This window comes from Prionailurus bengalensis, chromosome B2, assembly GCF_016509475.1.
Source record: "Prionailurus bengalensis isolate Pbe53 chromosome B2, Fcat_Pben_1.1_paternal_pri, whole genome shotgun sequence".
Lineage (NCBI taxonomy): Eukaryota > Metazoa > Chordata > Mammalia > Carnivora > Felidae > Prionailurus > Prionailurus bengalensis.
In genome coordinates this window covers 11,242,997-11,268,581 of record NC_057349.1, presented here as the reverse complement: position 1 = coordinate 11,268,581, position 25,585 = coordinate 11,242,997, and the positions used below count along the sequence as shown (strand labels likewise).

At 45.8% G+C, this 25,585-nt stretch overlaps 1 protein-coding gene across 5 annotated transcripts in view; it reads left to right on the top strand.

The window, feature by feature from the left end:
* KDM1B (lysine demethylase 1B) overlaps positions 1-25,585 on the top strand; it is a 62,846-nt gene that overhangs the window by 26,582 nt on the left and 10,679 nt on the right. For all 5 annotated transcript variants that reach the window (XM_043590732.1, XM_043590727.1, XM_043590729.1 and 2 more), the window contains 10 exons: positions 2,327-2,365; positions 6,317-6,521; positions 8,760-8,944; positions 12,286-12,462; positions 12,857-12,931; positions 16,056-16,193; positions 17,155-17,326; positions 20,183-20,310; positions 21,259-21,390; positions 21,934-22,008. In XM_043590732.1, coding sequence (XP_043446667.1) covers positions 2,327-2,365; positions 6,317-6,521; positions 8,760-8,944; positions 12,286-12,462; positions 12,857-12,931; positions 16,056-16,193; positions 17,155-17,326; positions 20,183-20,310; positions 21,259-21,390; positions 21,934-22,008 — 1,326 coding nt within the window. The remainder of the gene's footprint in view (positions 1-2,326; positions 2,366-6,316; positions 6,522-8,759; positions 8,945-12,285; positions 12,463-12,856; positions 12,932-16,055; positions 16,194-17,154; positions 17,327-20,182; positions 20,311-21,258; positions 21,391-21,933; positions 22,009-25,585) is intronic.

Below are 25,585 nucleotides of genomic sequence, written 5' to 3'. Positions count from 1 at the left end.
CATTAAACAGAATGGTAGCGAGCGCCACATGCTGTTTTGGAGCTTGCTTTTGTCAGTTTATATCTCTTAAAGAAGCTTCTGTATCAGTGGATAAAGATCTCTTTTTTCTTAAAGACGGCATAATACAGTCCACTGAATGGATGGATCCTGATGAATTTAGTCTGATTAAAGGGTATGTGGGTGACTTTTAAATGTTTACTGTTACTGACATGCTACAGTGAATAGCTTTGTATCTATGCTGTTTTCAGTATATTTGTAGAATCATTTCCCAGAAATGAAGTTTTTTTTTTTCTTTTTTTAATGTTTATTTGAGAGAGCGAGAGAGTGTGTGAGGAAGGGTCAGAGAAAGAGAGGGAGACACAGAATCCTCAGCAGGCTCCAGGCTCCGAGCTGTCAGCAGCACAGAGTCCGACGCGGGGCTGGAACCCACAAACTGCGAGATCATGACTGGAGCTGAAGCTGGATGCTCAACCGACTGAGCCACCCAAGCGTCCCAAGTTGTGTGTGTGTGTGTGTGTGTGTGTGTGTGTGTGTGTGTGTGTGTGTGTGTGTTTAATGTTTATTTTTGAAAGAGACAGAGCATGAGGGTCTGGAGCTGAAGCTGGATGCTCAACCGACTGAGCCACCCAAGCGTCCCAAGTTTTGTGTGTGTGTGTGTGTGTGTGTGTGTGTGTGTGTGTGTGTGTGTGTGTGTGTGTTTAATGTTTTTGAAAGAGACAGAGCATGAGGGTCTGGGTGGGGGGGGCGGCCAGAGAGAGAGAGACACACAGAATCTGAAGCAGGTTCCAGACTCTGAGCTGTCAGCACAGAGCCCAACTTGGGTCTTGAACTCGAGAACTGTGAGATCATGACCTGAGCCGAAGTCGGAAGCTTAACCGACTGAGCCAAGTGTCTCTAGAAGTGAAATTTCTGTGTCAAAGTATATACGGTCATTTTATTGTGAGCTAATGCATAGATATGAAAGAGGATTTATAATGTTATGTAAGGAACAAAGAAGCAAAGCAAGCACTCAGGTACCCAGCATCCAGTTTTAGAAACAGAGCCCTACCAAGGCCTCTGTAACTCCCTGGGTGCCCCTCGGTAGTTACCTTTCTCTTCTTCCCCTGCAAGTATCCTGCAGTATTCTGAATTCTGCATTTATTATTCCTCTGCTTTTTGTTGCAGAGTTAATTCGTATTTATGAAACTAAAACAACATGTAAAGTGTTCTGTGTTTCTGTATTGGTTATAAATTATGTCGTATGGTTTGTATTCCTCTGCAACTTGCTTTTTCACATGCATCCATGTTGATGCTTAAGCTCTGGTTCATTAATTTTCCCTGCTGTGCGGTCTTGCCTTGCATAAATCTACCTACCACAGTGGATCTGTTCTCCTGTTTGTGGATGTGAGGATTGTTTCTCGTTTTGGGTCTGTTAGATACAGTGAGCATTCTTGCACATGTGCAAGAGTTTCTCTGGACTATATTCCAGGGGCCAGATTTGCCGGGCCATATGGGATGCCAATCTTCAGTTTATTTGGGTAACTTTTTTATTGAAGTATACCATGCAAACAGGCAATGCCCAAATCCAAATGCATAGCTCACTGAACTTTCTCAGAGTCCCCCTTTAGCCAGCTCCCAGTGAAGAAATCCAACACTTCTCAACCCCTCAGAAGCCCCCCTGCACCCCCTTTCGCTCATACCCTCCATCCCAACTCACAGTCCTGGCTTAGAACACTGGACCTGTTTTGCTGGCTTCTGAGCCTTATGTAGATGGACTCCTACGGTATGTGCTCTTCTGGGCCTGGCTTCTTGGTCCCTGTTACGTTTGGGAGTGCGTCCATGTTGTAGCGTGTGCTTTGTGGCTCGTTCCTTCTGATCGCCGTGTAGTGGTCTGCTCTTTGAACGTAACACACTTTATTCTACTCTTGATGGACTTCTGTGTTGTGTTTAGCTTTTTTCTATTACGGACAGTGCTCCTTTGAACATTTCTGCTACGTCTGTTGGTGCACATGTGTGAAGGTGCCTCTCGAAAATCTGGCGGAGTTTGAATCACTGGGCATACAGCATGTATGTCTTAAGCTGTGAGAGAGGGTGCCCAGTTATCACACATTTAAGTGTTGCCTATTTTGTCAAATCGCTCTCTAGATCATTCTCTTCCTTTACCTTTCCACCTGGGGCATCTTTACGGGAGTGGCTGGGTCTCCCGCACTCTCACTCCTGCGGTGTTTTATCACACTTTTTGCTTTTGCTAATGGAGTAGGTGAAAAGGGGTGTCTTACGGAGGGCACATTGACATACCTGTATTTTGTAAGCAAATGTAGTTAACACTTGGTTTTCTCTTTTGCAGCCTGAGACCTCAGATCATTGTTGCCTTCCAGAGGATCTAGTGAGTATCTGTGCACGTCCTAGACTACAGTTCAGTGTGCCTTCGATGATAAGTACTGAATAAGTCAGTGACAATAACGGTTTTATGAGTTTCTCTTTGGGTGCCGATCAAAGGCTTTTGATCTGACATGACACCTGTATGATGGACATGTCAGCAGTGGTGGTATCATGGGTGACCCCCCCCCCCCCACCACCTTAAAGAGAAGTAATTCTCTTGCTCCGAGTTAAAAGGGAAGGAGCTGATGGCTTGCCTTAATACAAGCATCAGCCTTGTTATACTGGTTTCTTGTGGGTGACTTTGTGACCTTATCTCCATGTGAATCCTTCCAGGGGAAGAACAAGAGGCCCGTAATTTGATGGTCTTGGCCCACATTCAGCCACGAGAGTATTCTTGTGTGTTCTGACCTCTGTGTAACTGCTCTGTCCTGTCCCTTCCCTGCCCACATAGGGGAGGGAAGCAGCATTTCCTGCAGGCGAAGCCTCCTCATGTTTCAATTATGGATCCTTGCTACCCGAGCTGGCAGTCTCCGTGGCCCATACAGCCCGGTCCTATGGCTGTTTCAGAAAATGCCTTTTTACATTTCTGAGTTCCTGAAATTCTGAGATTCTGAGTTATTCTGCATTTCAGTAATACAGGGGTGTTACTTGGCAGTTTTTCTACATGTCTGAAACTCAGGAACTGTGACTGATTTTTACACCAAGGGAGGATTGACACCTCTTAAATCTACTTGAAATCCATTCTGTTATATAAAGGGGTGTGTGAAACACACGCCTATTTTTAATAATTAATTTTACCCTCAAGCATTTCCATAGGAAAGCAGTGGCCCAAATATTTTCTGGATTCAAGGTAGACAGGATGAGATTATAGATAGAAAGGAAAAAATGACTGTAAATATAGTTGCAGTACCTTATGGATCTGTCTCCTGACATCAGACCCTTTTGCATGCAGAACAATCTGAAACTTTAGGACAGAGGCCATATTCTTGGGATGTAAGAACTTTAAAAAGTTTGGAAGAGATCGGGCCACCTGGGTGGCTCAGTTAAACATCTGCCTCTTCAGCTCAGGTCGTGATCTCAGGGTTTGTGAGTTTGAGCCCCACGTTAGGCTCTGTGCTGAGTGTGGAGCCTGCTTGGGATTCTCCCTCCCTGCCTCTCTCCCTCTCTCCCTCCCCCTCCCCTTCTTGCTCTCTGTCTCTTTCTCAAAATAAATAAAAATAAATTTAAAAATAAAAGTTGGGAAGAGTTCCCAGATTTGACCTGCCAGTTACTTGTGTTTGGCTAAGAGAGAGTCAGGAGCAGCTGCTTGACCGTGGTTCTATTCCTGTGGCTTTTAGGGTCACTTTGAAAGCAGGCTGTGAACTTTGAGTGCTGTATAAGCTTCTGAGAGCTTCTGTAACAAATGATCATAACCTGAGTGGCTGATGGCCACAGAAGCCTCTTGTCTCCTAGTTTCAGAGGCTATAAGTCTGAGATGAAGGCTGCTGTCCCCCTGAAGGCTCCAGGGGAGCGTTCAACCTGCGTCTTCCAGCTTCCAATGTTACGAGCCACCCTGGGCATTCCTTGGCTTGTCCAAGTATCACTGCAGTCTCTGCCTTGTGACCCTCTTCCTGTGTGTCTCCCCATCCCTGTGTCTCTTTTCCTCCCCCCCTTTTTTTTTAAACTTTTTTTTTTTAAGTTTATCTATTTTGAGAGAGAGAGAGAGAACAGGACAGGCAGAGAGAGGAGGTGAGAGAGAGAATCCCAAGCAGGCTCTGCACCGTCAGCACAGAGCCCAGTGCGGGGCTCTAACTCATGAACCGTGAGATCAAGACCTGAGCCAAAATTAAGAGTCGGAAGCTTAACTGAGCAACCCACGCATCCCTCTTCTCCTCCTCTTATGTGGCCGTTAGTTGCAGTGAGTTTAGGGCTCACTCTTCCTCTAGTGTGACTGATTACGCTTGTCAAGACCCTGTTTCCAAATAAGGTCACATCCTGAGGTTCTGGGTGGACACAGACTTTGGGGGAGCACCATTTAACCCAGTGTAGTGGCTACTTCATTAACTGTGCTAATCGATTGACTATATCAAGTATGATTTCTTCTATGGCATGTGTAGCGAAGGTGAGAGCTGGGTACTTGATGGTGCATCAGCCAAATTCTTGCCGCATGTCCGGGAGTGGCCACTGTGCTGAGTGGATGCTCTCGGAATGGCAGGATGGAGTGCTGGTGCATCAGTTGCTGTTGGAGCTGCTCACATCCCAGGGCAGAGGCTGGTTGGAGCACCTTCAAGTCAGCTTCAGGGGGAAGAAGGATTGGGAGCAGGTATCAGGGTGGCAGGGCCTCTCTTGGGTCCTCAGTTCACCAACAGCTGCAAGACCCAGGAAGCAGAAGAGATTGGGAAGAGCTTGGGTTCATGTTTGCTGGGGCACTTCCGTTCTGACCTCTGCGCGGTCCATGTGGATGGAATGTCAGGGTCTGAACGCTCCGTGTCCTTTCTCCTTGGGGTTACGCTGGGAAGGAGTCCCCAGAGGCAGCCCTGGTGTGTCGGGGAGGGAACTGAAGTTTCTGTGCTTTTTCAGTGCAGCACAGGCAGGCCGCAAGGGTAGCCTTGAGAACAGATTGCAAATTGAAATGCCTGCAGGGGCTGAGCTGGTACAGCGAATGTGTGAAGCAGCTGGGAATAATTTATAGGGGGTGTTGGGGCCCTTAGTAAACTGAAAAATGCTTGTCCCACGCTTGGACCCTGTGAAAGGTGAGGGGCAAGCAAAAGGCATCCACGGACCGCGTTCGCCCTCTGGACCTCGAGTTCACAAACCCCCACTTGATGGCAGGTTGCATCTGCTCAGAGCCTGGAGAGTTGACAGCAGAGGGTCCCTGAGCTCAAGGTTCTCCTGTGTCAGATTCTTGGAATTCTTGGAACATACATTCAAGATCATGTTTAGAAAAGGCCGTCTGACACAGGATTGGAGGCAGTGTCGCTTTAGAAGCCAAGTAAATGTGATTTTTAGTGCAATAGTCATCCTGCAGATGCTTCGATCCGATGACTCCATATGTTAAATCAGCTCTGGAATGCGATCACATATTTTAAGGCCCAAAATAGCTGCTTTTTTCATGTCTACATTTAGCATCTTATTTTGATAGTTGTAGTGTACTCCTCCCTCTGAAAGTTTTTAGTACCTTCTAGCAAAAAGGAGTAATGCTTGGCTGCTTCTCAGGAGAGCTGTTTTTTTCTGCCTAGTTTCGTAATTTCCATTATCTTTCGATCCTAAGTAAAAGGCGGGGGGGGGGGGGGGGGGGGGGGGGGGGGGGGGGGGGGGGGGGGGGGGGGGGGGGGGGGGGGGGGGGGGGGGGATAGATCACGAATGATTAGTGACCAGAGAGAAGTTTCTTGTGTCAGACTGAAACCTGAGCTTGCAGCGTAGTGGATTGTACTGACTCTTACGTTACGTGTAATTATGCTGCACAGATAATAACGTACTGGATGCAGCTTTATTTGGTGTTGGCGGTTGGGGGTGTTGGTGTTTGAGGGGCACAGGAGGAGGCTGTTGCTGTGCTTCTGAAAGAATTCTGTTAGGAAACGCTCTCTCCGCGGACCCTTGACTATTTTTTCTTTTCTCTTTAATGTTTGTTTTTGAGAGAGAGTGTGAGCTGGGGAGGGGCAGAGAGAGAGAGGGGACTGAGGATCCAAAGCAGGCTCTGTGCTGACAGCAGCCAGCTAATGTGGGGCTCGAACTCACAAGCTGTGAGGTCATGACCTGAGCCGAAGTCGGATGCCCAAGTGACTAAGCCACCCAGGCGCCCCGACCCTCGGCTCTTTTTGTTTCTAAATCGGAGTGTGCGGAACTCTGGTGTAGGGTGGTTGAGTGTGAGAGGGCCGTGGGTGAGTGACGCGCAGCGTCCTCTGTCCTTGGCTGGGTCTGCACGTACGGTTCTTGTCTGCCATTGCGCCTCTCTGTCTTGTCTGCCCCGTTTCAGAGGGTGTCGGAAGTTTCCAACCACTGGTGGTACTCCATGCTCATCCTCCCTCCTCTGCTGAAAGACAGCGTGGCGGCACCCCTGCTCTCTGCCTACTACCCCGACTGCGTGGGCATGAGCCCCTCCTGCGCCAGCACGCACCGCGCGGCCGGCAGCACCAGCCCCGGGAAGCTGGAGCCCTCCAAGGCGGCCCCCTCTGCGCCGGGTGAGAGCCGGTCGTGGCCCTCCCTGCTTCCCCTCCCCCTCTTTCCCCGGGCACGTGTAGGCGAGCAGAATGCAAAAGACGTTTTCTTGATGTGTGTGGCCTGATAGAAGGCCCCTCGTTATTTCATGCATTTAGTTATGCCGTGGCTCAGTTGTATCATTTGTGTAGATCGTGCAGTTAACTTCCCCTCCATAGTGTGAAGTCCGTAACACCCGTCCAGGAATTGTGTCTACGGAGTTGAAGGAGTAATTTTTATTTTTATTTTTTTAACAACATTTTCTTTTACTTTTTTTTTTTCCTTTTTTACATTTATTTGTTTTTGAGAAACAGAGTGAGACAAAGTGTGAGCGGGGGAGGGGCAGAGAGAGAAGGAGGCACAGAATCTGAAGCAGGCTCCAGGCTCTGAGCTGTCAGCACAGAGCCTGATGAGGGGCTCGAACCCACAAACTGTGAGATCATGACCTGAGCCTTAGTCGGACGCTTAACTGACTGAGCCACCCAGGCGCCCCATCTTTTTTTTTTTTTAACGTTTATTTATTTTTGACAGAGAACGAGTGGGGGAGAGACAGAGAATCCCAAGCAGTCTCTGTGCTGTCAGCACAGAGCCCGATGTGGGGCCCAACCTCATGAACTGTGAGATCATGATCTGTGCCAAAGTCAGCTGCTTAACTGACTGAGCCACCCAGTCACTCCAAGGAGTTTTTTATTTGAAATTTAGGTGGCTACATAATTTGAAGATAATGTAAACTCGGACATACTGGAAGATAGTTTTGACTATATGAGTCGCCCTTCTTTTTTTTTTTTTTTTTTTCTGTCTCCCCAGTCTCTCTGCTTCTAATGAAGCCGTTGAAAATCTCAGCTAAGTGATCCACTCTTGAAAATAATCCAAAACATCAGGTCAGGCCAGACCTGCTGTTGACCGTTTACTTTAAATGGATCTTTAAAATTCTCTACTGGAATTCTTAGTGTACAAGGAACAATTTTAGACCTTCCTCTGTCTGGACACTAACAAACTTCATGTTTGGTGGTGCAAATAGATTTTGACCTGGAAGCATTTTTTTAAGGTTTTTAACCAAATAACACTGGGCCCTCTAAAAATGTGGTGGTGGTCAGAATCAAAGCTGAAGTGATAAATCCCAGGGTTAATGAAGGTACAATGAAACAGGCTTGCAAATGCTATATGTGGGTATGGGCATTTGTGAGGAACAGTTTGTGAATTGAAAACCTTAAAGTAGATAGACACCCTTTATCCTAGGAATTTATCCTAAATTAATTATCAAAGTAAATTATCAAATGTGAGTCCAAAGATTTATATTGCATTGTTGATAATAGTGAAATAATTAGATGAAAATTCAATGTGCAGCAATGGGAGAGTGGTTAAATCATGGGAAAATACTCTCCATTGAAGTCATGTTTAATGACATAGGGACAATGTTCTTGAAAGGCAGGTTAGGAAAAAGCATTTTTTTCTGGCTTTAGAAAAAACTAAGTACCTGTTATATTAATAGTCTCTGTTCATAGAAACAGCACTGAGGATAGATTATCCCCTTAAATGTTACCCCACTGTTCAAGGATTCTCAGAGGAGTCAGGGATTGATACGTACCTCTATGAACCTATTCATTGTTTTAAAATTTTTTAATGTTTTATTTATTTTTCAGAGAGAGAGAGAGAGTGGGGGAGGGTCAGAGAGAGAGAGGGGGAGACAGAAGCCAAAGCAGTTTCAGGCTCTGAGCCATCAGCACAATACCTGACGTGGGGCTCGAACTTACAAGCCGTGAGATCATGACCTGAGCCGTTCAACCACCTGAGGCACCCAGGCGCCCCATTTTTTAATCAGAAAAATTCCAATGAGTTAACATCTATTTCCATGGGGAGTTCACGTTCACAGAGTTTCAGTCTTACAAGATACAGAATTTCGGGGGATTTGTTGCACAGCAATGTGGACGTGCTCAACCTGGCTGCACGCAACACCTGAACTCGGTGAAGGTGGTCGATTTTATGGCAGGTGTCGTTACCCCAGTTAAAACTTAAAAAAAATTTTCCATGCCATGGAAATTTGTGAGGAAAGAATGGGGAAAATAGGTAGTTCGTGTGTATTTCATCGGCTGGACAGAGGAAGCAGGAAATTTATTGTAGGACAGACCATGGCGCTTGTGGTTTGGTCTTGCCCTGGCATTTCCCTGGTTTGGGTTTGGAAGTTACGGCCGTGGGATTTGCCCGTCTGTGTCTTCTGTCAGCTCCAGGCATGAACCGGTACTTCCAGCCTTTCTATCAGCCCAACGAGTGCGGTAAAGCCCTGTGCGTGAGGCCAGACGTGATGGAGCTGGACGAGCTCTATGAGTTCCCGGAGTATTCCCGAGACCCCACCATGTACCTGGCTCTGAGGAACCTCATCCTCGCGCTGTGGTACACTAACTGCAAAGTAAGTGAAGGGACGTGAGCTGACGCGTGCGGGCGGAGGCCGCCCTCGGAAGAGAGGGGCTGCGATAGCCGTGGGGCGGGGCGGGGGGGGCCCTCTAGATCGGGGATTCTCCACCTGCGCACTGCGGACATTTGGGTGGATAGTCTTTGTGTGGGGGGCTGTCCCGGGCACCGTAGGATGTTGCGCGGCATCCCTGGCCTCTGCCTTCTAGATGCCACTAGCTCAGCGCTGGTCGTGACCATCAGAGGTGTCTCCAAGTATTACCCAAGGGGTGCGAAGTCTCTGTATCCTGAGAACCACCACTTCAGATCATATCAGAATTCTTGACTCTAGTGAGTGCGTGTATGGCACAGAGTTGGTTCCGAGCGCGTTCTGCTGTGAATGCCAAGAGGAAGAGAAGTAAAACATTAAAGATTGTATCATAAACCCCCGGAGGCAGAGAGTCTTAACATCGTATTATCCTCCAACGTGGAGACTAGTGAGTTCTTTGCTGTTTGCTGGGACTGAAGAGATGTCAGGGGCCTCACGCAGCACCTACCTGGAAAGGGGCGAGGCTAAATGAGAAGGGAATATGAGCTTCAAAACAGCAACAACAACAACAACAAAGGATTTCCTAACCCTAACATTTTTCTGATTAATTTCTTCAATTGTTTGAGGAACTGCTGAATCCAGAACCTTTGGCAAGACTGCCAAATTAATCTTGATTAAAGAAAGATATTCCAGGGGCGCCTGTGTGGCTCAGTCGGTTAAGTGTCCAACTTCGGCTCAGGTCATGATCTCACTGTTGGTGAATTCGAGTCCCACGTCCAACTCTGTGCTGACAGCTCAGAGCTTGCTTTGGATCCTCCGTCTCCCTCTCTCTCTGCCCCTCCCCCACTCATTCACCCTCCCTCCCTGTCTGTCTGTCTCTCTCTCTGTCTCGCAAATAAATAATTAAAAGAATAGATACTCCAATTCCACCCTGGTATCTCACTGGGTTAGAATCCAGTATGAGGTGGCCTGATTAGGTTATGGCTGTTACTACAACTTATATGAATTATGTAAGTGGGTTAGACAAGGCAGACTTGTTCATTTCCTCCCCAGCAGGCCTGAGGTAGATGCTCAATAAACATTTGCTGAACTGAACAAAATTGTGGTCAGAATTTCCTGTAAATAAGTTGCAAAGATACACTTTTCAGAAAAAACAGTCTTGGATTCATTTTTCTTCACGTTTCTTTTCATTTGACTTTGAAAATCGATTGATACAGATGAAGAAGCTTACAGAAAAAAATCCTGAACTTATCAGCCTGGATCTATTTTAATATTTAATAAAATAGTATATATTACCTATGTTTAATATTTTAGTGGGAAAACACATATATAGAGGCTATGAGTCAAAGATTTTGAAATTATTTTTATTTTCATGAAAACAAATTTCTTTACCTTCTGCAGCATTGCAAGCCAATGTTATTTCTTGAATACTTTGAGCATGTACTTGACCCTTGAACAATCTGAGGATTAGAGGCATTGACTCCATCCCCCACCCAGTCAAAAATCCACATACAACTTTTGGGTCCCCTAAAACTTCTAATAGCCTACTGTTGACTGGAAGCCTTACCAGTAATGTAAGCAGTTGATTCACACACGTTTTGTATGTTGTGTGTATTGCATAGAATATTCTTAAAGTCAGCTATAGAAAATATTATTAAGAAAATCGTAAGGGGACGCCTGGGTGGCTCAGTCCGTTAAGTGTCTGACTCTTGATTTCAGCTCAAGTCATGATCTCGTGGTTTGTGAGGTTGAGCCCCGAATCTGGCTCTGTGCTGACAGTGTGGCGCCTGCTTGGGATTCTCGCTCTCTCCGCCCCTTCCCCCACTCGCTCTCTCTGTGTGTCATGACACTGGGTCAAGGCTACGTTAATCTTGAATCTTTGAAATGTTCTGAGACCTTGCCAAAGTTGGGATGAGTAGGGAAAGGCAGTGTCTTTTGTTCTTGTTTATTTATTTTGAGGGAGAGAAAGGGGGCATGTGTGCGGGGGAGGGGCAGAGGGGGAGAGAGAAAGAATCTGAAGCAGGCTCCAGGCTGTCAGCACAGAGCCTGACATAAGGCTCGATCTTACGAACCTTGAGATCATGATCTGAGCCAAGATCATGAGTCAGATGCTCAACCTACTGAGTCATCCAAGTGCCACTCTCTCCTTTTTAAACAAGTTCCTAAATCTGTCTCCTCATATCAGTGATGAGAATCCAGCTTTTCTGCCAGTACCAGTGGCAGTGTGGGCTTCAGCAGTGGCCCTTGCTGTGTGGTTTGTTGAGCCAAGAATGTATTTACGATGTGGTTAGCCCACGCTCCCTCTAGCTGTCCTTCTCTGGGACGGGAGAGGATTAGGAGAGAAAATGCAAATTGCTGTATCTTCCTTTTGTCTCTTTCTTCTTTTTGTCCTTTACAAGGCAAACCTCCCTCTGATCTTACTATATATCTTAGTGATACCTGATGGACTCATATACCCTGAAAGGTGTGTTTTTTTGTTTTTGTTTTTTTTTACTGTAAAATGCAGTGTAAAATTTACCATTTTTACCTTTGTAAAATGTACAGTTCAGTGTCATTCAGTAAATAGTGTTATATGATTGTCTCCATATCTAGTTCTAGAACTTTTTTGTTACCCCAAGAGGAAACCCCACACCCATTAAGCAGTGACTCTCCATTCCTCCCTTCCCCCAGTACTAGTCTGGCAACCACTAGTCTACTTCCTGTCTCTGTAGACTTGCCCAGTGCTGTAGTTTATATAAATGGAATCATGCAACATGTGGCCTTCTGTAAGTTGCTTCTTTTAACATCACGTTTTCAGGGTTCATCCACGTGGTAGCAGTCATCAGAACTTCATATCATTTTTTTAATGTTTTATTGATTTTTGAGAGAGGGTGCATGAGAGGGGGAGGGGCAGAAAGCGAGGAAGACAGAGGATCCGAAGCAGGCTCGTTGCTGACATCGGTGAGCCCAACATGAGACTTGAACTCACAAACTGTAAGATTATGACCTGAGCCGAGATCAGAGGTTTAACCGACTGAGCCACTCAGGCACCCCAGAACTTTCATTTCTTTTTATGGCCAGATAATTTTCCATGTGTGGGTATACCCCTTTGGCTTATCCATTCATCCGTTGATGGACACTTGGATAGCTTCCACCGCTTTGGCAGTTTGAATAGTGCTGCTGTGAGTTTTGTTGGAACCTACGTTGTCAGTTCTTTTCAGTGTATATGAGTGGAATTGCTGGGTCATATAGTCATTCTGTTTAACTTTTGGAGGAACCAAGAGTTACGTGTTGTATTTGTTTTAACAGTTTGGTTTTGTTTTCAAACACAGGAAGCTCTTACACCTCAGAAATGTATTCCTCACATCATCGTTCGGGGTCTCGTGCGCATCCGATGCGTTCAGGAAGTGGAGAGGATACTTTATTTTATGACGAGAAAAGGTCTCATCAACACAGGGGTTCTTAACGTCGGCACCGACCAGCATCTTCTTCCTAAAGATTACCACAACGTAGGTGACTGTTGCTTTAATGGGGACACCATCACCACCATGATCAGTGCTAGCATGCAGATACTAGTGAATACTAGTTAATAATACTAGCAACAGCCACATTATCACCACAGAAGTTATAAAGCAAGACGTTTGTAGAACGTGTGTTGCTCTGGGGAAGAGTGTCAGGAACTGTAAGGAGGAGGGGACTCCTTAAGACCAGTACTTCCGTGTTCTTTAGGAAAATAGCTTTCTATGAACATCAAAGAAATGTAGATGAGCTAACATGGCTTGGTGGTTAGTACCTCCTAAAACAACTAACACGGTATATTGTTCTATTGTTTTCATTTCTCTAATTGGATCCTTCCCCCTCCCTCCATTTTTAAAATTTTTTTTATTTTTTTTATTTTTAAAGAAATCAGTCATCATTATCGGGGCTGGTCCAGCAGGATTAGCAGCTGCTAGGCAACTGCATAACTTTGGAATTAAGGTAAGATTTTGGGACATGAAGTTGATAACAGATGGTTAACCATTCCTTTGGTCCAGATTTTCTAAGATTTAGAAACCAGTTTCTGATTTTAGTGGGCAGTTCTAAATGCACTGTGTCTTTGTATCTTTAAAATCTTTGCAATTGGTTCTAGAAAAGATAAAAAAAAGTTTTTTAGAATTGGTTTAATAAAAAGAGTTTAGACAGCTTTACACAGGGTTTTAGACTCCTAATGAGCAAGTCAGAAGAGATTCTGTGCAGGTATGAAAGCAGAAATTTTTCCCAGGTGTTATTGACACTATAGAGGGGACATTGGGAAAAAGTCTTTGTTTTTGCAATAGCTTGAGACAGCTAATAGCAGCTTAGAAGTTCACCATTTCTTGTATAAAAGTTTCTGAAACACAGTGAAATTTTCTTTTCTTTTCTTTTTTTTTTTTGAGTAACCTCTGTCCTCTGTGCCCAACATGGGGCTTGAACCCACAATCCTGAGAATGGAGAGTTGCATGCTCTACCAACAGCCAGCCAGGTGCCCCTCAAAGGCACACTTTGACTCTCACTCTGAGAAACAAAAATCTCTGCTTTTGGAAGCAAGATTGAATTAATCTGTTGTTGAGACAGAATTGCATGACTTTAAAGTGTGCTCCACCTTTTTGAGGCAGCTTGCTTCTCCAAGGTAGGGTAGTTTTTACCTAGTATGTGGCCATATTCCAGTTCAAAATTAGCCAAAATAGAGACTGTTAGAAAAAAAATTGTGCAATTTAGAATCTAATTTCTATTAGGTTCATTCAGATTAGCCATCCCCTTGATTTCTGTGACTTTTTAGGTCTGACACATTTCCCCTTTTTAAACACTTATTTTTCAAGGACTTTGGTTTTCAGTAAACCAGATGTGAAAATCATCTTGGTAGAATTGAATTAATCTTCACTTTTCTCTGGCTGAAAGAAATGACAGCTTTTTTTTTTTTAATTTTTTTTTAATGTTTATTTATTTTTGAGAGACAGAGACAGAGTGTCAGAGGGGGAGGAGCAGAGAGAGAGGGAGACACAGAATCCAAAGCAGGCTCCAGGCTCCGAGCCGTCAGCACAGAGCCCAACACGGGGCTCGAACTCACGAACCGTGAGGTCATAACCTGAGCTGAAGTCAGATGCTCAACCAACTGAGCTACCCAGGCACCCCAAGAAATGACAGCTTCTTTTCCATGGTGTCTCTTCTGCTGGAAGAGTTTCTGAGATGAGAAAAGGCTTCAGTAGCCATGTCTAAGAGCCGTTTCCCTCAGTTGAATGGAAGACGTTAAGTCTTGGATTACATTATGTTGCTAACGAAACAGAAGAACCTGAGTTCGATTTATAGGAAGTGTGTTTGCATTTCAAAATCTTTTTTTTTTTTAATGTTTTATTTAGTTTTGAGAGAGACGGAACATGAACTGGGGAGGTGCAGAGAGTAGGGGCGACAGAGGATCCAAAGCAAGCTCTGAGCTGAGAGCAGACAGCCGGATGCAGGGCTTGAACTCACAAACTGTGAGATCATTACCTGAGCCGAAGTTGGACGGTCAACAGACTGAGCCACCCAGGCGCCCCTCAAAATATTTTCTTAATGGCGTTAAGCTAGGAAGTGTTTTAATTGATCATTTATTCCAGCATCAGATATTAGGGCCAAGATTTCTTGTTTTTACTTAGAAAACTTACAGATCATGTTACAGGGGAGATTATTAACATCGAAAGTCTAGGGTGCCGTCTTTAATGTCCTGCCTTCCTCTTATACTGAAAAAGAATCTAGAAATGGGTGGGTCTGTGTTAATCTGAATAAAATCCAAGAAAGAGGGTGGGGAGAGTAGAAATTTGGCTATAGCCTTGCTTGTTGAAGAAAATGAGGAATAAAATATTCAGAGGACTCCACCTGTTCTCTCCTTTCTTTTGCCGGGTGATAAGACAGACTCTACAGAGACCACCCATCCTTCTCATGGTCAGGAAAGAGAGTCTCCTGAGTAACCTAGGAGATGGCTAACTTGGGGAACCTCCTTGAGCAATTTGAAAGAGTGCTTTCCGGGATCCAGAAGTGGAATGGGTGGCCTTGAACTGCATAGGATTCCCATTTGCCCTGAGTCACTGCAGCCCAGAGAAGTGTAGCTCTTATAGCCACAGGGCTGTCTGTCACCCACAGCCCCTCCTGCCCTCAGAAATTTGGGGGAAGTAGAGGCACCTGGCTGGCTCAGTCAGTAGAGCACACGACTCTTAATCTCAGAGTTGTAAGTTCAAGCCCCACATTGGGTCTAAAGATTACTTAAAAATAATTTTTTAAAAAATGTTAAAAAACGCAGATTCATCTAAGCCTTTAAAAAGAAGAAAAAAAGAAAGAAATCTGGGGGGAGGTAAAATCGTCTGGGTATGGGGCCAGCCTGCTTAGATCAATCCCACGAGGTCACCGTTGGGTAGAATGACATATGATAAAAAAATAAATAATAATAATGTTTATATTTTGAGAGAGAATACAAGGAGGGAAGGGCAGAGAGAGAGAGAGAGAGGGAGACACAGAATCTGAAGCAGGCAGGCTTCAGGCTCCGATCCCGATGCGGGGCTTCCACTCACGAACCATGAGATCGTGGCCTGAGCTGAAGTCAGACGCTTCACCTACTGAGCCACCCTGGTGCCCTTGTTTTTTTGTTTTTTTTTTTGTTTGTTTTTTTTTTTTAATAGTCACATCTTAGGGACATTAAAGCCCATTTGCAATGCTAAAGGAATTTTGCTACATACATAGATGTTTCATAGGACAATATCACTGCATTAACCTAGTTTCTTTTAGTGCTTTTTAATTTGTGGTATAGTATTTCATAAAAGCTCTTAGTGCATCTCACGTGCTGGCTCATCAAATCTTCTCATTGTGGGGTTGGAGGAGGGACAGTTTAAGGCATTCCTCCAGCAGGCTACTCACTCCTTGCTAAAAGCGGGATTGTGTGTTTTAACATCTACTTTGGCTTCTGTTCACACCACCCTCTTTTTAAACTTTTGTTCGCAAGCGAGCTAATAATTAACTACGTATGGAACTTACCTGTGTCATTTTGCGTTTGTAGTACTGTATTTAAATGGTTACTCTATTCCTGTGTAGCTTCCCTGATTGCCTATCTTTTTAGGTGACTGTCCTGGAAGCCAAAGACAGAATCGGAGGCCGAGTATGGGATGATAAATCTTTCAAAGGCGTCACAGTGGGAAGAGGGGCGCAGATTGTCAATGGCTGTATCAACAACCCGGTAGCACTCATGTGTGAACAAGTGGGTTTCTTGATGATTCGTCTCGTAGATAAGCAGAAGAAAAAACTGTCTCATTTTGTTTTCGTATAGTATTAATATGCTTCTGGATGATAAATAACAACCCCCAAATGGTTTCTTGCCCCTCATCCCCGATAAAAACAGTTACAATTCTTCCTTTCTGAGAAAGTGGAGCGAGAGCACAGAGAAGATTTTTTCCTGAGATCTATAATTCTATTTGTGTGTTTTTTGCAGGCCACTTGATAAGCTTGTCATTTTAAGGTTTGCTGGGTGAAGCAAATAAAAATACAGCATGCCCAGCTAAATTTGACCTTTTGGATAAATAAGTAAATGTTTTTAGGATAAGTATATCCCAAGTACCACGTGGGCTATTTTGCATGCGATGTTTGGGATATACTTATACTAAAAAACAATAACAAAAAACAACCCCCCACCCCCCCAAAACCCAAACCACTCGTTATTTATCTGAGAGTCCAGTTTTAAGAGGGCATGCTGTCTTTTATCGGGCAACCCTACATAGTTTCTTTGAAGACCTGGTAGGCCCAAGGTTTTTCTCTGAACTACTTATTTGCCGTAAATTCGGCATCGGCTTCTGTGAGTGTTGGTGTGGTTGCGTGCTCATTCCTGTGAGGGTCCACGCAGGGGACAGGACGTCAGAGCGAGGGGAGGCCATGTGCAGCTGTAGCACCTGAAGCATTAACAGACCCTGGCCACAGAGCTGTAGGGTGCGTGGCATAGAAGCTGCCTGCTGTTACCTCACGTTTTCCTGAGAGAAGCGCTCGATTTCCTGCTCTTTCCTCACTGCCTGACTTGGCTGCCACTCCCCAGGAGGCATGTGTAGCTTTACTTTCGGGATCTGTTAGACCATTTTCTCCATGAGAGAGCTCTGTCTGATTTCAGCTTAGAACCTGTAAGTGTTTTTTCCAGGGAAAATTTTCACCTTCTTATTCTTATTATTTTGAAGCTTGGCATCAGCATGCATAAATTTGGAGAGAGATGTGACTTAATTCAGGAAGGTGGAAGAATAACTGACCCCACTATTGACAAGCGCATGGATTTTCATTTTAATGCTCTCTTGGATGTTGTCTCTGAGTGGAGAAAGGATAAGACTCAGCTCCAAGATGTTCCCTTAGGAGGTATGGGAGAATGGGGTTCTGACTGTTCCTTGGGAGTCTCTCTGTAACCCAAAGCTGGATTAGCAGGAGCAGAGGAGTCCTCTGAAGGGGTGCCCGGCTACCTCGGTCAGTGAAACATGTGACTCTTGATCTCGGAGTCGTGAGTTCAGGCCCCCACATTGGGCATAGAGTCTACTTAAAAAAAAAAAAAAAAAAAAAAAAAGTGGAGTCCTTTGAACCTTTGTTTTGGAGTGGTGAATTCTCCAGACTGTCCCACTCTGGAAAGCAGATCTTCCTCAGGGACCTTTAGATGCCCGTGTCCGTGAGCACTCATGGATCTTATGTTGCATAAAATAGCTGGTGTTTAAAATGATCATTTAAATGTTTAATTTGCAGTTGCCCCTAGGAGCTTACTTTTAAGGAAACTGTGGTAAGCCCCTTGTGAATGGTCAATGCCATAACGCCCTTTCTAGATAAGAGAGTTTCTGTATGCCAGGATTTCCTTTCCCTGTTTTGGGCAGTAGGTTGAGATTTTTTTTTTTCAGTACGTTTTAAGAATTCAAGAATGTGTATTACAGTTTAAAATTTTAAATTCAGAATCGTTAGGCTTTGGTACTAAATGGACCAAAACGTACTAAATGTACTCTTTTCGAAAACTTGACTGTCTGTAAGAACTCATTTCCGTGAGGGTGCCAGCGGAGATTTTACCATACTGCTTCTTAAATTGATATTTATTTAACCTACAATTTCTATGCCCTGAATGTATTGACTTGTAGTTCTCGGTGAATGTCTGGGTTTCTTAAAGTATGATTCCGTTCGCAAGATGTTAATTTGTTTCAACTGTATGTTCCCTTTTAAGGGTTTTTACTTCTTCATCTTGATAGATGCTGCATCACTGTTTGGAGTAAACGTCTCCGTGACAGGGACCGTCCCTTCTCTTTACTCCCCTTTTCCTCTCCTGCCCTGAGACCCACCATGTTGAGCCGCCCTAACTAGTTAAGTGTTCACTGGCAGAGTCCAGCAGAACATTTTCAGAAATCTCCTGGGATGCACGGGGATCATTTAATCAAATGTAGGTAGTGTCCAGACCCAGTAGTGGGCCGTTGAATTTTCTGAAACTGGGGACAGTTACTAAGCTGACATTGTGCGGAATGTTCTCAGAGTTTGGTTAGCATTCTGCACGTGTGTGGTAGTCACTGGACGGGGTTTTCTTCAGCCTCCTTTCAGGACTACCACATAAAAACATTAATAGTACTGCTTTGTCTTGGCCTTACTTAAGAGAAGTTATCAGGGCAGGATCAGCAACGCTGTGTGAGTTGGTGTTTTGTCTTATAAATATTTTTTTGAAAAGCTTGGATAATGGCGCACATGTCTCCACTTGGGGAAGGTTGCGGTTACATCCTGCCTGGTAGTATCTGAGCTGAGATTTCACCTAATTAGCACTTAGCCCAAAACACCCAAATATAAATAGTGAGAAGCTAGAGTTAATTTCACAAAGCATATGTACTAAAGCTTTTAAATGTAATTTACATAAAAATCACATTAAGCCTTCTCCCAATCTGTTCATACTTAATTTCACATGCTGTTCCAGCAGTCTCGGTTCTGCCCAAACCTCTACAAAACCTAAAGGAAAATAGAAAGTACACGGCAGGATGCAGGAATGGGAGTGCAGGATGGTAGGGAAAGTGGCAGGAAAGCCCTGTGGTCTGGGGGGGGAAGGGCCGGCACGAATCCAGAGGAGCCGCGGGCATCCCCGGATTCACCATCTAGCACGAGGGTGGAAAATTTTGATGAGAACCCGGAGTTGCCAAAACAAATTTTTTTTAAATTCCCTTTCAGTTCGTGTCTAGCTAAGCAAGTGCACAGAACTTGATAGAAAGAAGCCTGGAGTCTGTGCTGTACGTGTAGGGTGGTGGTCCTCACTGGAAAGGTGATGAAGAAGGGCCCGTGCTAAGGTTCTTACCATGTGTCGGGCGTGAGCCTCCCTCGCCCCCACATCCCCACAATAAAGGGAGTCGAAGAGCAGAATTGGAACGATTCCACAGGGCTGTGTATGTGTAGTTAAAGTTCCGGTTGTGTGACGTGGCTGAATGCTGGGGTTGCTAGCGAGCAGGATTCCCGAGGTGCGTGGCGGCCGGGTGACGCTGGCCCGCAGGGGCGATGGGCCGGGCTGGGGGCTGCTGGCAGGGAGGCCAGTGGGGGCAGCTGCCTCCCGGGGTCGGAATTTACCGGGAAGAGACCAGGCTGCAACTTAGCAGAGCGTGAGAGCGGGCGGGTAGTAGTTGCTGTCTTTGGAAAGGCTGGAAAGGTGCTAGCAAGCGTCTAGCTGTGGGTTTTGGAATTTATTACGTAGGCGGTGAAACACCGGTAATTGGAAGGTATCAAGGCAGCAGACTGAGGTGATGAAAGGCCATAACGGAGTATTCTTGTTTCGGAGAGAATATAGCCGATAGTCTGTTGTAGGTCTCTTAGTTAAGGTGGGAGGTCCTCAGAACGTGACTTCAGGTGATTCGCACTAGGACCAGAAAGGGAAGAGGATTTTTCTCTGGGTGTGTGTCTTTATATATGCGGGGGGTGGGCGGGGGCGGGGGTACTTTTTTCTCCATCTTGAGCCAAAAAGGAAAGTTTTTTCAACTGGGCAGAAATGAAACCTGGTTGAAGGTAGCCTCCTGACCTTGTTTCCAGTTGAGATAAGCTTTTCCTTTGTGAGCGAAATCAACCTTCTCAACATATCCTCCCTCATGCCCCGAGTTGGCTTGGGAAGGGACCTGAGTTTAGCAGATTCTGCAGGTAGCAGGGGTTTGGGAGCATAGGATAAGGAATTAGACAATAGTGTGACAGCCGTTCTTTTTCTGCTTTGCCCCCTTCCCCTTACAGAAAAGATCGAGGAGATCTACAAAGCCTTTATTCAGGAGTCGGGGATCCAGTTCAGTGAACTTGAACAACAGGTGCTTCACTTCCACCTGAGTAACCTGGAGTACGCCTGCGGGAGCAGCCTCCATCAGGTGTGGCTGGCTTCTGTGAAGTGCGTGCGTGTGTGTGCGTGTGTGTGCTCACCCGCACCTCGCATCTAAGCACTGAACTCCCGACCGGTTTGGGTAAACAGGAAACAATGGTTCTGCTGTTGAAAAGGTCAAAAACTATGACTTCAGAGCATATTAACCCCACAGTGGTTTAGACTTTTTTTTTTTTTTTTAAGTGAGAGAAACCTTCCTTCCGATAATGGGTGCGAAGACTCAGTACGTGAACCAAGTGCAGGACGGCCACGGGGCTGGCCCCGGGAGGGGCCCAGAGCCTTTTCTGTTCACTGCCGGTCTTCCCTTGTGCTCCACGGAGTTCCTGAAGGCATTTCTGTGGAACCGTCGTGGTCTGAGAACACTGCTCTCGGGAGACCAAAATAGAGTAGCCTTGCAGTTACGGTCTGCCTGTCTCGCTGGAATAAATTTAAACTTGCCTCCGTCAGTCACTTGACCACTGTGGTCTTGATACTCAGACCCTCTGTATTTTGAACAGAGGCTCCACGGCTGACCCCGACCTCTTGTCCAACTCCGCACCTCCCTGCATTCGACTCCATTGTGGTTGGAGTAACCCTGTTTTCCAAAACTGTGCCGGGTTTCAGCCTCTGCACAGATGCCACGTTGAAGACACGTGGATGGCATATTTATAGCTGGAGTTGCTCAAACGCAGTTTTACTCATAGAGTTCTCCTTTTCCAGAATTACTGATATGTAATACACCGAGTGTGTTTATCAAGGAGTGGTGCCCGTGCCCAAGTCATGTCTACCTTTTGTTCTAAGATCCGCTTTCCTGGGGCACATGGCCGGCTCAGTTGGTGGAGTGTGCCACTCTTGATCTTGGGGTCATGAGTTCAAGCCCTATGTTGGGAGTAGAGTTGACTTTAAAAAAAAAAAAAAAAGAATAACATAAGCTTTCCTGCACATTATCGTTTCCCAGGTGTCTGCTCGCTCCTGGGACCACAACGAATTCTTTGCTCAGTTTGCTGGTGACCACACTCTGCTAACGCCTGGCTACTCTGTAATCATTGAAAAACTGGCAGAAGGACTAGACATTCGGCTGGAGTCTCCAGTGAGTCTCCACAGCGGCCGGGAGGGGCGGCTCTGGTTTGGCCTTGGGTTTGGAGGATGTCAAGTGCGGGACACGTGGATTACACAGGAGACAGGTGCTTGCTGTGAGTCTGTTCGTCAGGCAGCTCCACCGTCTGGAAGCAGCAGTGGCTCGGATGCATTTTCATTGCTAATGAAGTGTTCAAGTGTCTCATGACCTCCCTGACACAATGCAGCCATTTTCACTCTCGAGTGTTCCCTTAGAGTCTTTGTCCTGCTGCATTTGTATTGTGCATTGCTCTAATCATAGAGGCCCCTGTTTACCTGTATACTTCACTCTAGACTGTGTTGTAAAGATTTTCCACTTTCTGACAAAGTGTTTATAAGTTGTAATGACTGAGCGATAGTTCCTTGAAGTCAGCTGTAAATGTCACTTAGATCTCTGAATGCCGGCAAGTGATTCTCTGGAGTCTTGGAGGTCTAAACTCACGTGATAGAATCGGGGAGGATCCTGGATCGTATGGGTCCGTCCCTCGTGGTTTTCATGGTTGTTTTTCTTGCACAGGTGCAGAGCATTGATTATTCTGGAGATGAGGTGCAGGTTACCATGACGGATGGGACAGGATGTACAGCACAGAAGGTAGGTGCTAGCATTTCACGAGGTGCAGCCAGGGGCCTGGGGGTGTGGGAAAACAGTGTTTTCCACCTGGAAGTTGGCCTTTGGCAGTCTGCCCGGAGCCTTGTTTGATTCCTGAAGAGTTCCCTGTCTCCACTCAGTTCTGTGTGGATGCGCAAGTCTGATTGACCTGATCTAACGCTGTATGCATTCATGGTAGACAGAATCCTGTCTACTTTTATTTTTAATGGTTGTTTACTTTTACTTTTAATGGTTTACTTTTAATGGTTATTTACTTTTTTTTTTACTTTTAATGGTTATTTTTGACAGAGACAGAGCTCGGGTGAGGGAGGGGCAGAGGGAGGGGGAGACACAGAATCCGAAGCAGGCTCCAGGCTCTGAGCTATGAGCACAGAGACCAATGCAGGGCTCGAACCCACGAATCATGAGATCATGATCTGAGCCGAAGTCAGACCCTTAACCAACTGGGCCACCCAGGTGCCCCGAGTAGTGTTTCTTAAAGTAGGTTCTGTGGTACATCAGTCCTGAGAGTTGAACAAGAAGCGAAATCTTGGGCAAATAAGTTTGAAAGTGTTGTATATTTCAGTCTACTTTTTGAGTTAAATATGAGTGTATTAAAGGCTCTGAGAAGTCACGCATTCCAGAAAACTTAGTTTGCTTAATTCAGTACATAAAAAGGTGGTGGGTTTGTTTGTTTGTTTAGTAGGTTTTTCTTGCCATGGAATCATTTTTCAGTCCAAGACAGCTCCATGTTTTCATTTTGAAACTGGCAGAAGTACTTTTATGTTATTGGAAGTGTTTGTAAACCACGTTAGTAGGTGGCCACTGGAAGAGTGCTGTAATATGCAAAGTCACACAGAGATTTCTGAGGTGTTGGAGAGCAAAGATGCTTACTTGGGGTGGAGGGGAAGTAATAAATCCTGTAAGTTTATTTCAGTTTAGTTATTTCTGACATGACCAGAATGTATAAATGGCAGACCATCACTGGATTCCTAGATTAGCTGTGCTCTGCCCGTTTCAGTTACCTAGAAGTATTTCAGAGTGCATGATACTCCTACTGAACTAAAGGATCTCATGTCAAATGAAGAGACAGGGTCTGGTGTATGAGCCCAGGGGGTGGGTCCTCATATTATTCCTGCCATTGGCTAGCGGGGTAGTTAGGAATGGTAGTGTAGCCTTTGGACTCAGAGTGGGTCTTTAAAAATTTCTTTTTTAGGTTTTATTTATTTTTGAGAGCAAGAGAGAGCATGAGTGGGGGAGGGGCAGAGAGAGAGGGAAACACAGAATCCAAAACAGTCCCCAGGCTCTGAGCTGTCAGCACAGAGCCCGATGCAGGGCTCGAACTCACAGACCGTGAGATCATGACCTGAGCCGAAGTCAGACACTTAACCGACTGAGCCACCCAGGGACCCCATGGACTGGTAGTGGTTCTCAATCCTGGCTCATGTTAGAATCACCTGGGAGGGGCCTAAAAAGAAAGGCTGCAGCACCCCCACCCCGAGATTCTCCGGGATTCAGTCTGGTCATGTTTGTGAAACTGCTCAGGTGAGTCCGATGTGTGGCCAGTGTCAGACCACTGAGCAGCCCTGCCCTTATGTGGGAGCCCCAAGCTGAGAATTTAAATTTAAAGCTCCTTGTGGTGGTAAAAATTGTTTTTAAATACCTCTCTTTAAAACTGTAAGTCAGCCGGAACGCCTGGGTGGCTCGGTTGGTTGGGTGGCCAACTTGGGCTCAGGTCATGATCTCGCGGTGCGTGAGTTCGAGCCCCGCGTCAGGTTCTGCACTGACAGCTTGGAGCCTGGAGCCTGCTTCGGATCCTCTCTCTCTGCCCCTCCCTCGCTCCCACATTGTCTCTCTCTCTCTCCCTCTGTAATACACATAAACATTTAAAAAAAATTTTAAATTGCCAGTCAGCTGATGGCTCAAGCTCTGGTATTTTGTGACTGCCTGTCGACGGCTCTCGCTGGATCCCCCTCTGCCTGACCCTAACCCAGCACCTTTGCTCTTCTCTCTTTATGTCCAGCTCTCCGGGGTTCTTAGGGCATAGCTGCAGGCTGTGTTCTCAAGTCTCTTCTGGAATGTTTACAGGAAGTATTTTTATAGTAGTCTGCAAAGATGACATGGTTTGAGTTGGAAGTTTCCCGGACTTAGAAGTGAAAGATTTGCACCCCAGCGTGATCTACCAGTAAACGTCTGACACACTGTAATGCAGTTCAGGCTTGTTCCACCCAGGTCTGGCCTCGGTCCCTGACCAGAGCGGGTTCGTCCCTTTGGCCTGTTTGTTTACCTAAGTTCGTGTGCTTTTTTTTTTTTTTTACTTTTTGCTTGTTTTTTTTTTTTTTAATGTTTATTTTTGAGGGAGAGAGGAGGGTGAGCCGGAGAGGGGCAGAGAGAGAGAGAGAGAGGATCAGAGGATCCGAAGCAGGCTCCATGCTGACAGCAGAGAGCCTGATGCAGGGCTCGAACCCACGAGCCTCAAGATCATGATCTGAGCCGAAGTCAGACCCTTAACCGACTGAACCACCCAGGCGCCCAGCTTCATGGGCTTTTGAGAGCGTTTTTGTTGTTAAGAAGATATCTAGATCTTATTTCCTTGAAGTTCTTCTGCAAGAAGAACTTCTTCCAAGAGAATAATTGTTCTCTTTTTTTTTTTTTTGGCTTGCTTGATGATGACCGAGAAAATGTTTTATATTTTATAAAAAGTTCCATGTGGCAGAAAATAGCGACAAAATCACAAGAACAACTCTGGCCTTTCTGTGCTCCTGGAGTTGGGGTTCAAGCCACATACGCTACATCTTTGCTGAGGGCTGTGGTGGATGTGGTGCTCGGCATCCAGTTCCATGGGACGCTCCTCCGTCCACGCTGCCTGCAGTGTGGACGGAAATGGACACACACACACACACACACACACACGCTTCCTAGACTCCCTTGAAGCTGAGATTCTAAATAGGAAATGTTGCAGCCACTCAGATGCACTGGCGTGAGATTTGGAAGGTATGGCATGGCTTTTCCTTCACTTCTGACCAGCATCGTGGTCAAGGTGTTAGGTTTTTCCGCAGAGGGGCCAGTAGAGGGTCCAGGGTCCGCTCATTAACTACAAGGGAGTCATGAGGCAAGCACGAGGAACCCACTTCACAGTTTGTTCTAGAAGTGGTGTGCTTCTGGAGCTGGTAGCAGTGGTAATGGCTCCTCATTGTGACTGTGGTAACAGGGTTCTGGAGCCAGAAGTTTTCTGATTGTGTGGAGAGACAGCAGCTGTCTTTGAAGGCAGGGTTTTGTGATGGGACCTCGAGAGTTGTTCTTGAAGGCTCTTAGCATCGGCACCTTCAACTCTCTAAAGGATTGTGTAAGCCGTTGGGAGACCCTGCAATAAGTTGCTTCCTTCTTGGGGCTCCTGGGTGGCTCAGTCGGTTAAGTGCCTGACTTCGGCTCAGGTCATGATCTCACAGTCCATGAGTTTGAGCCCCGCGTCGGGCTCTGTGCTGACAGCTCAGAGCCTGGAGCCTGCTTCAAGATTCTGTGTCTCCCTCTCTCTCTGCCCTTCCCCTGCTAGTGCTGTCTCTCTCCCTCCCTCTCGCTC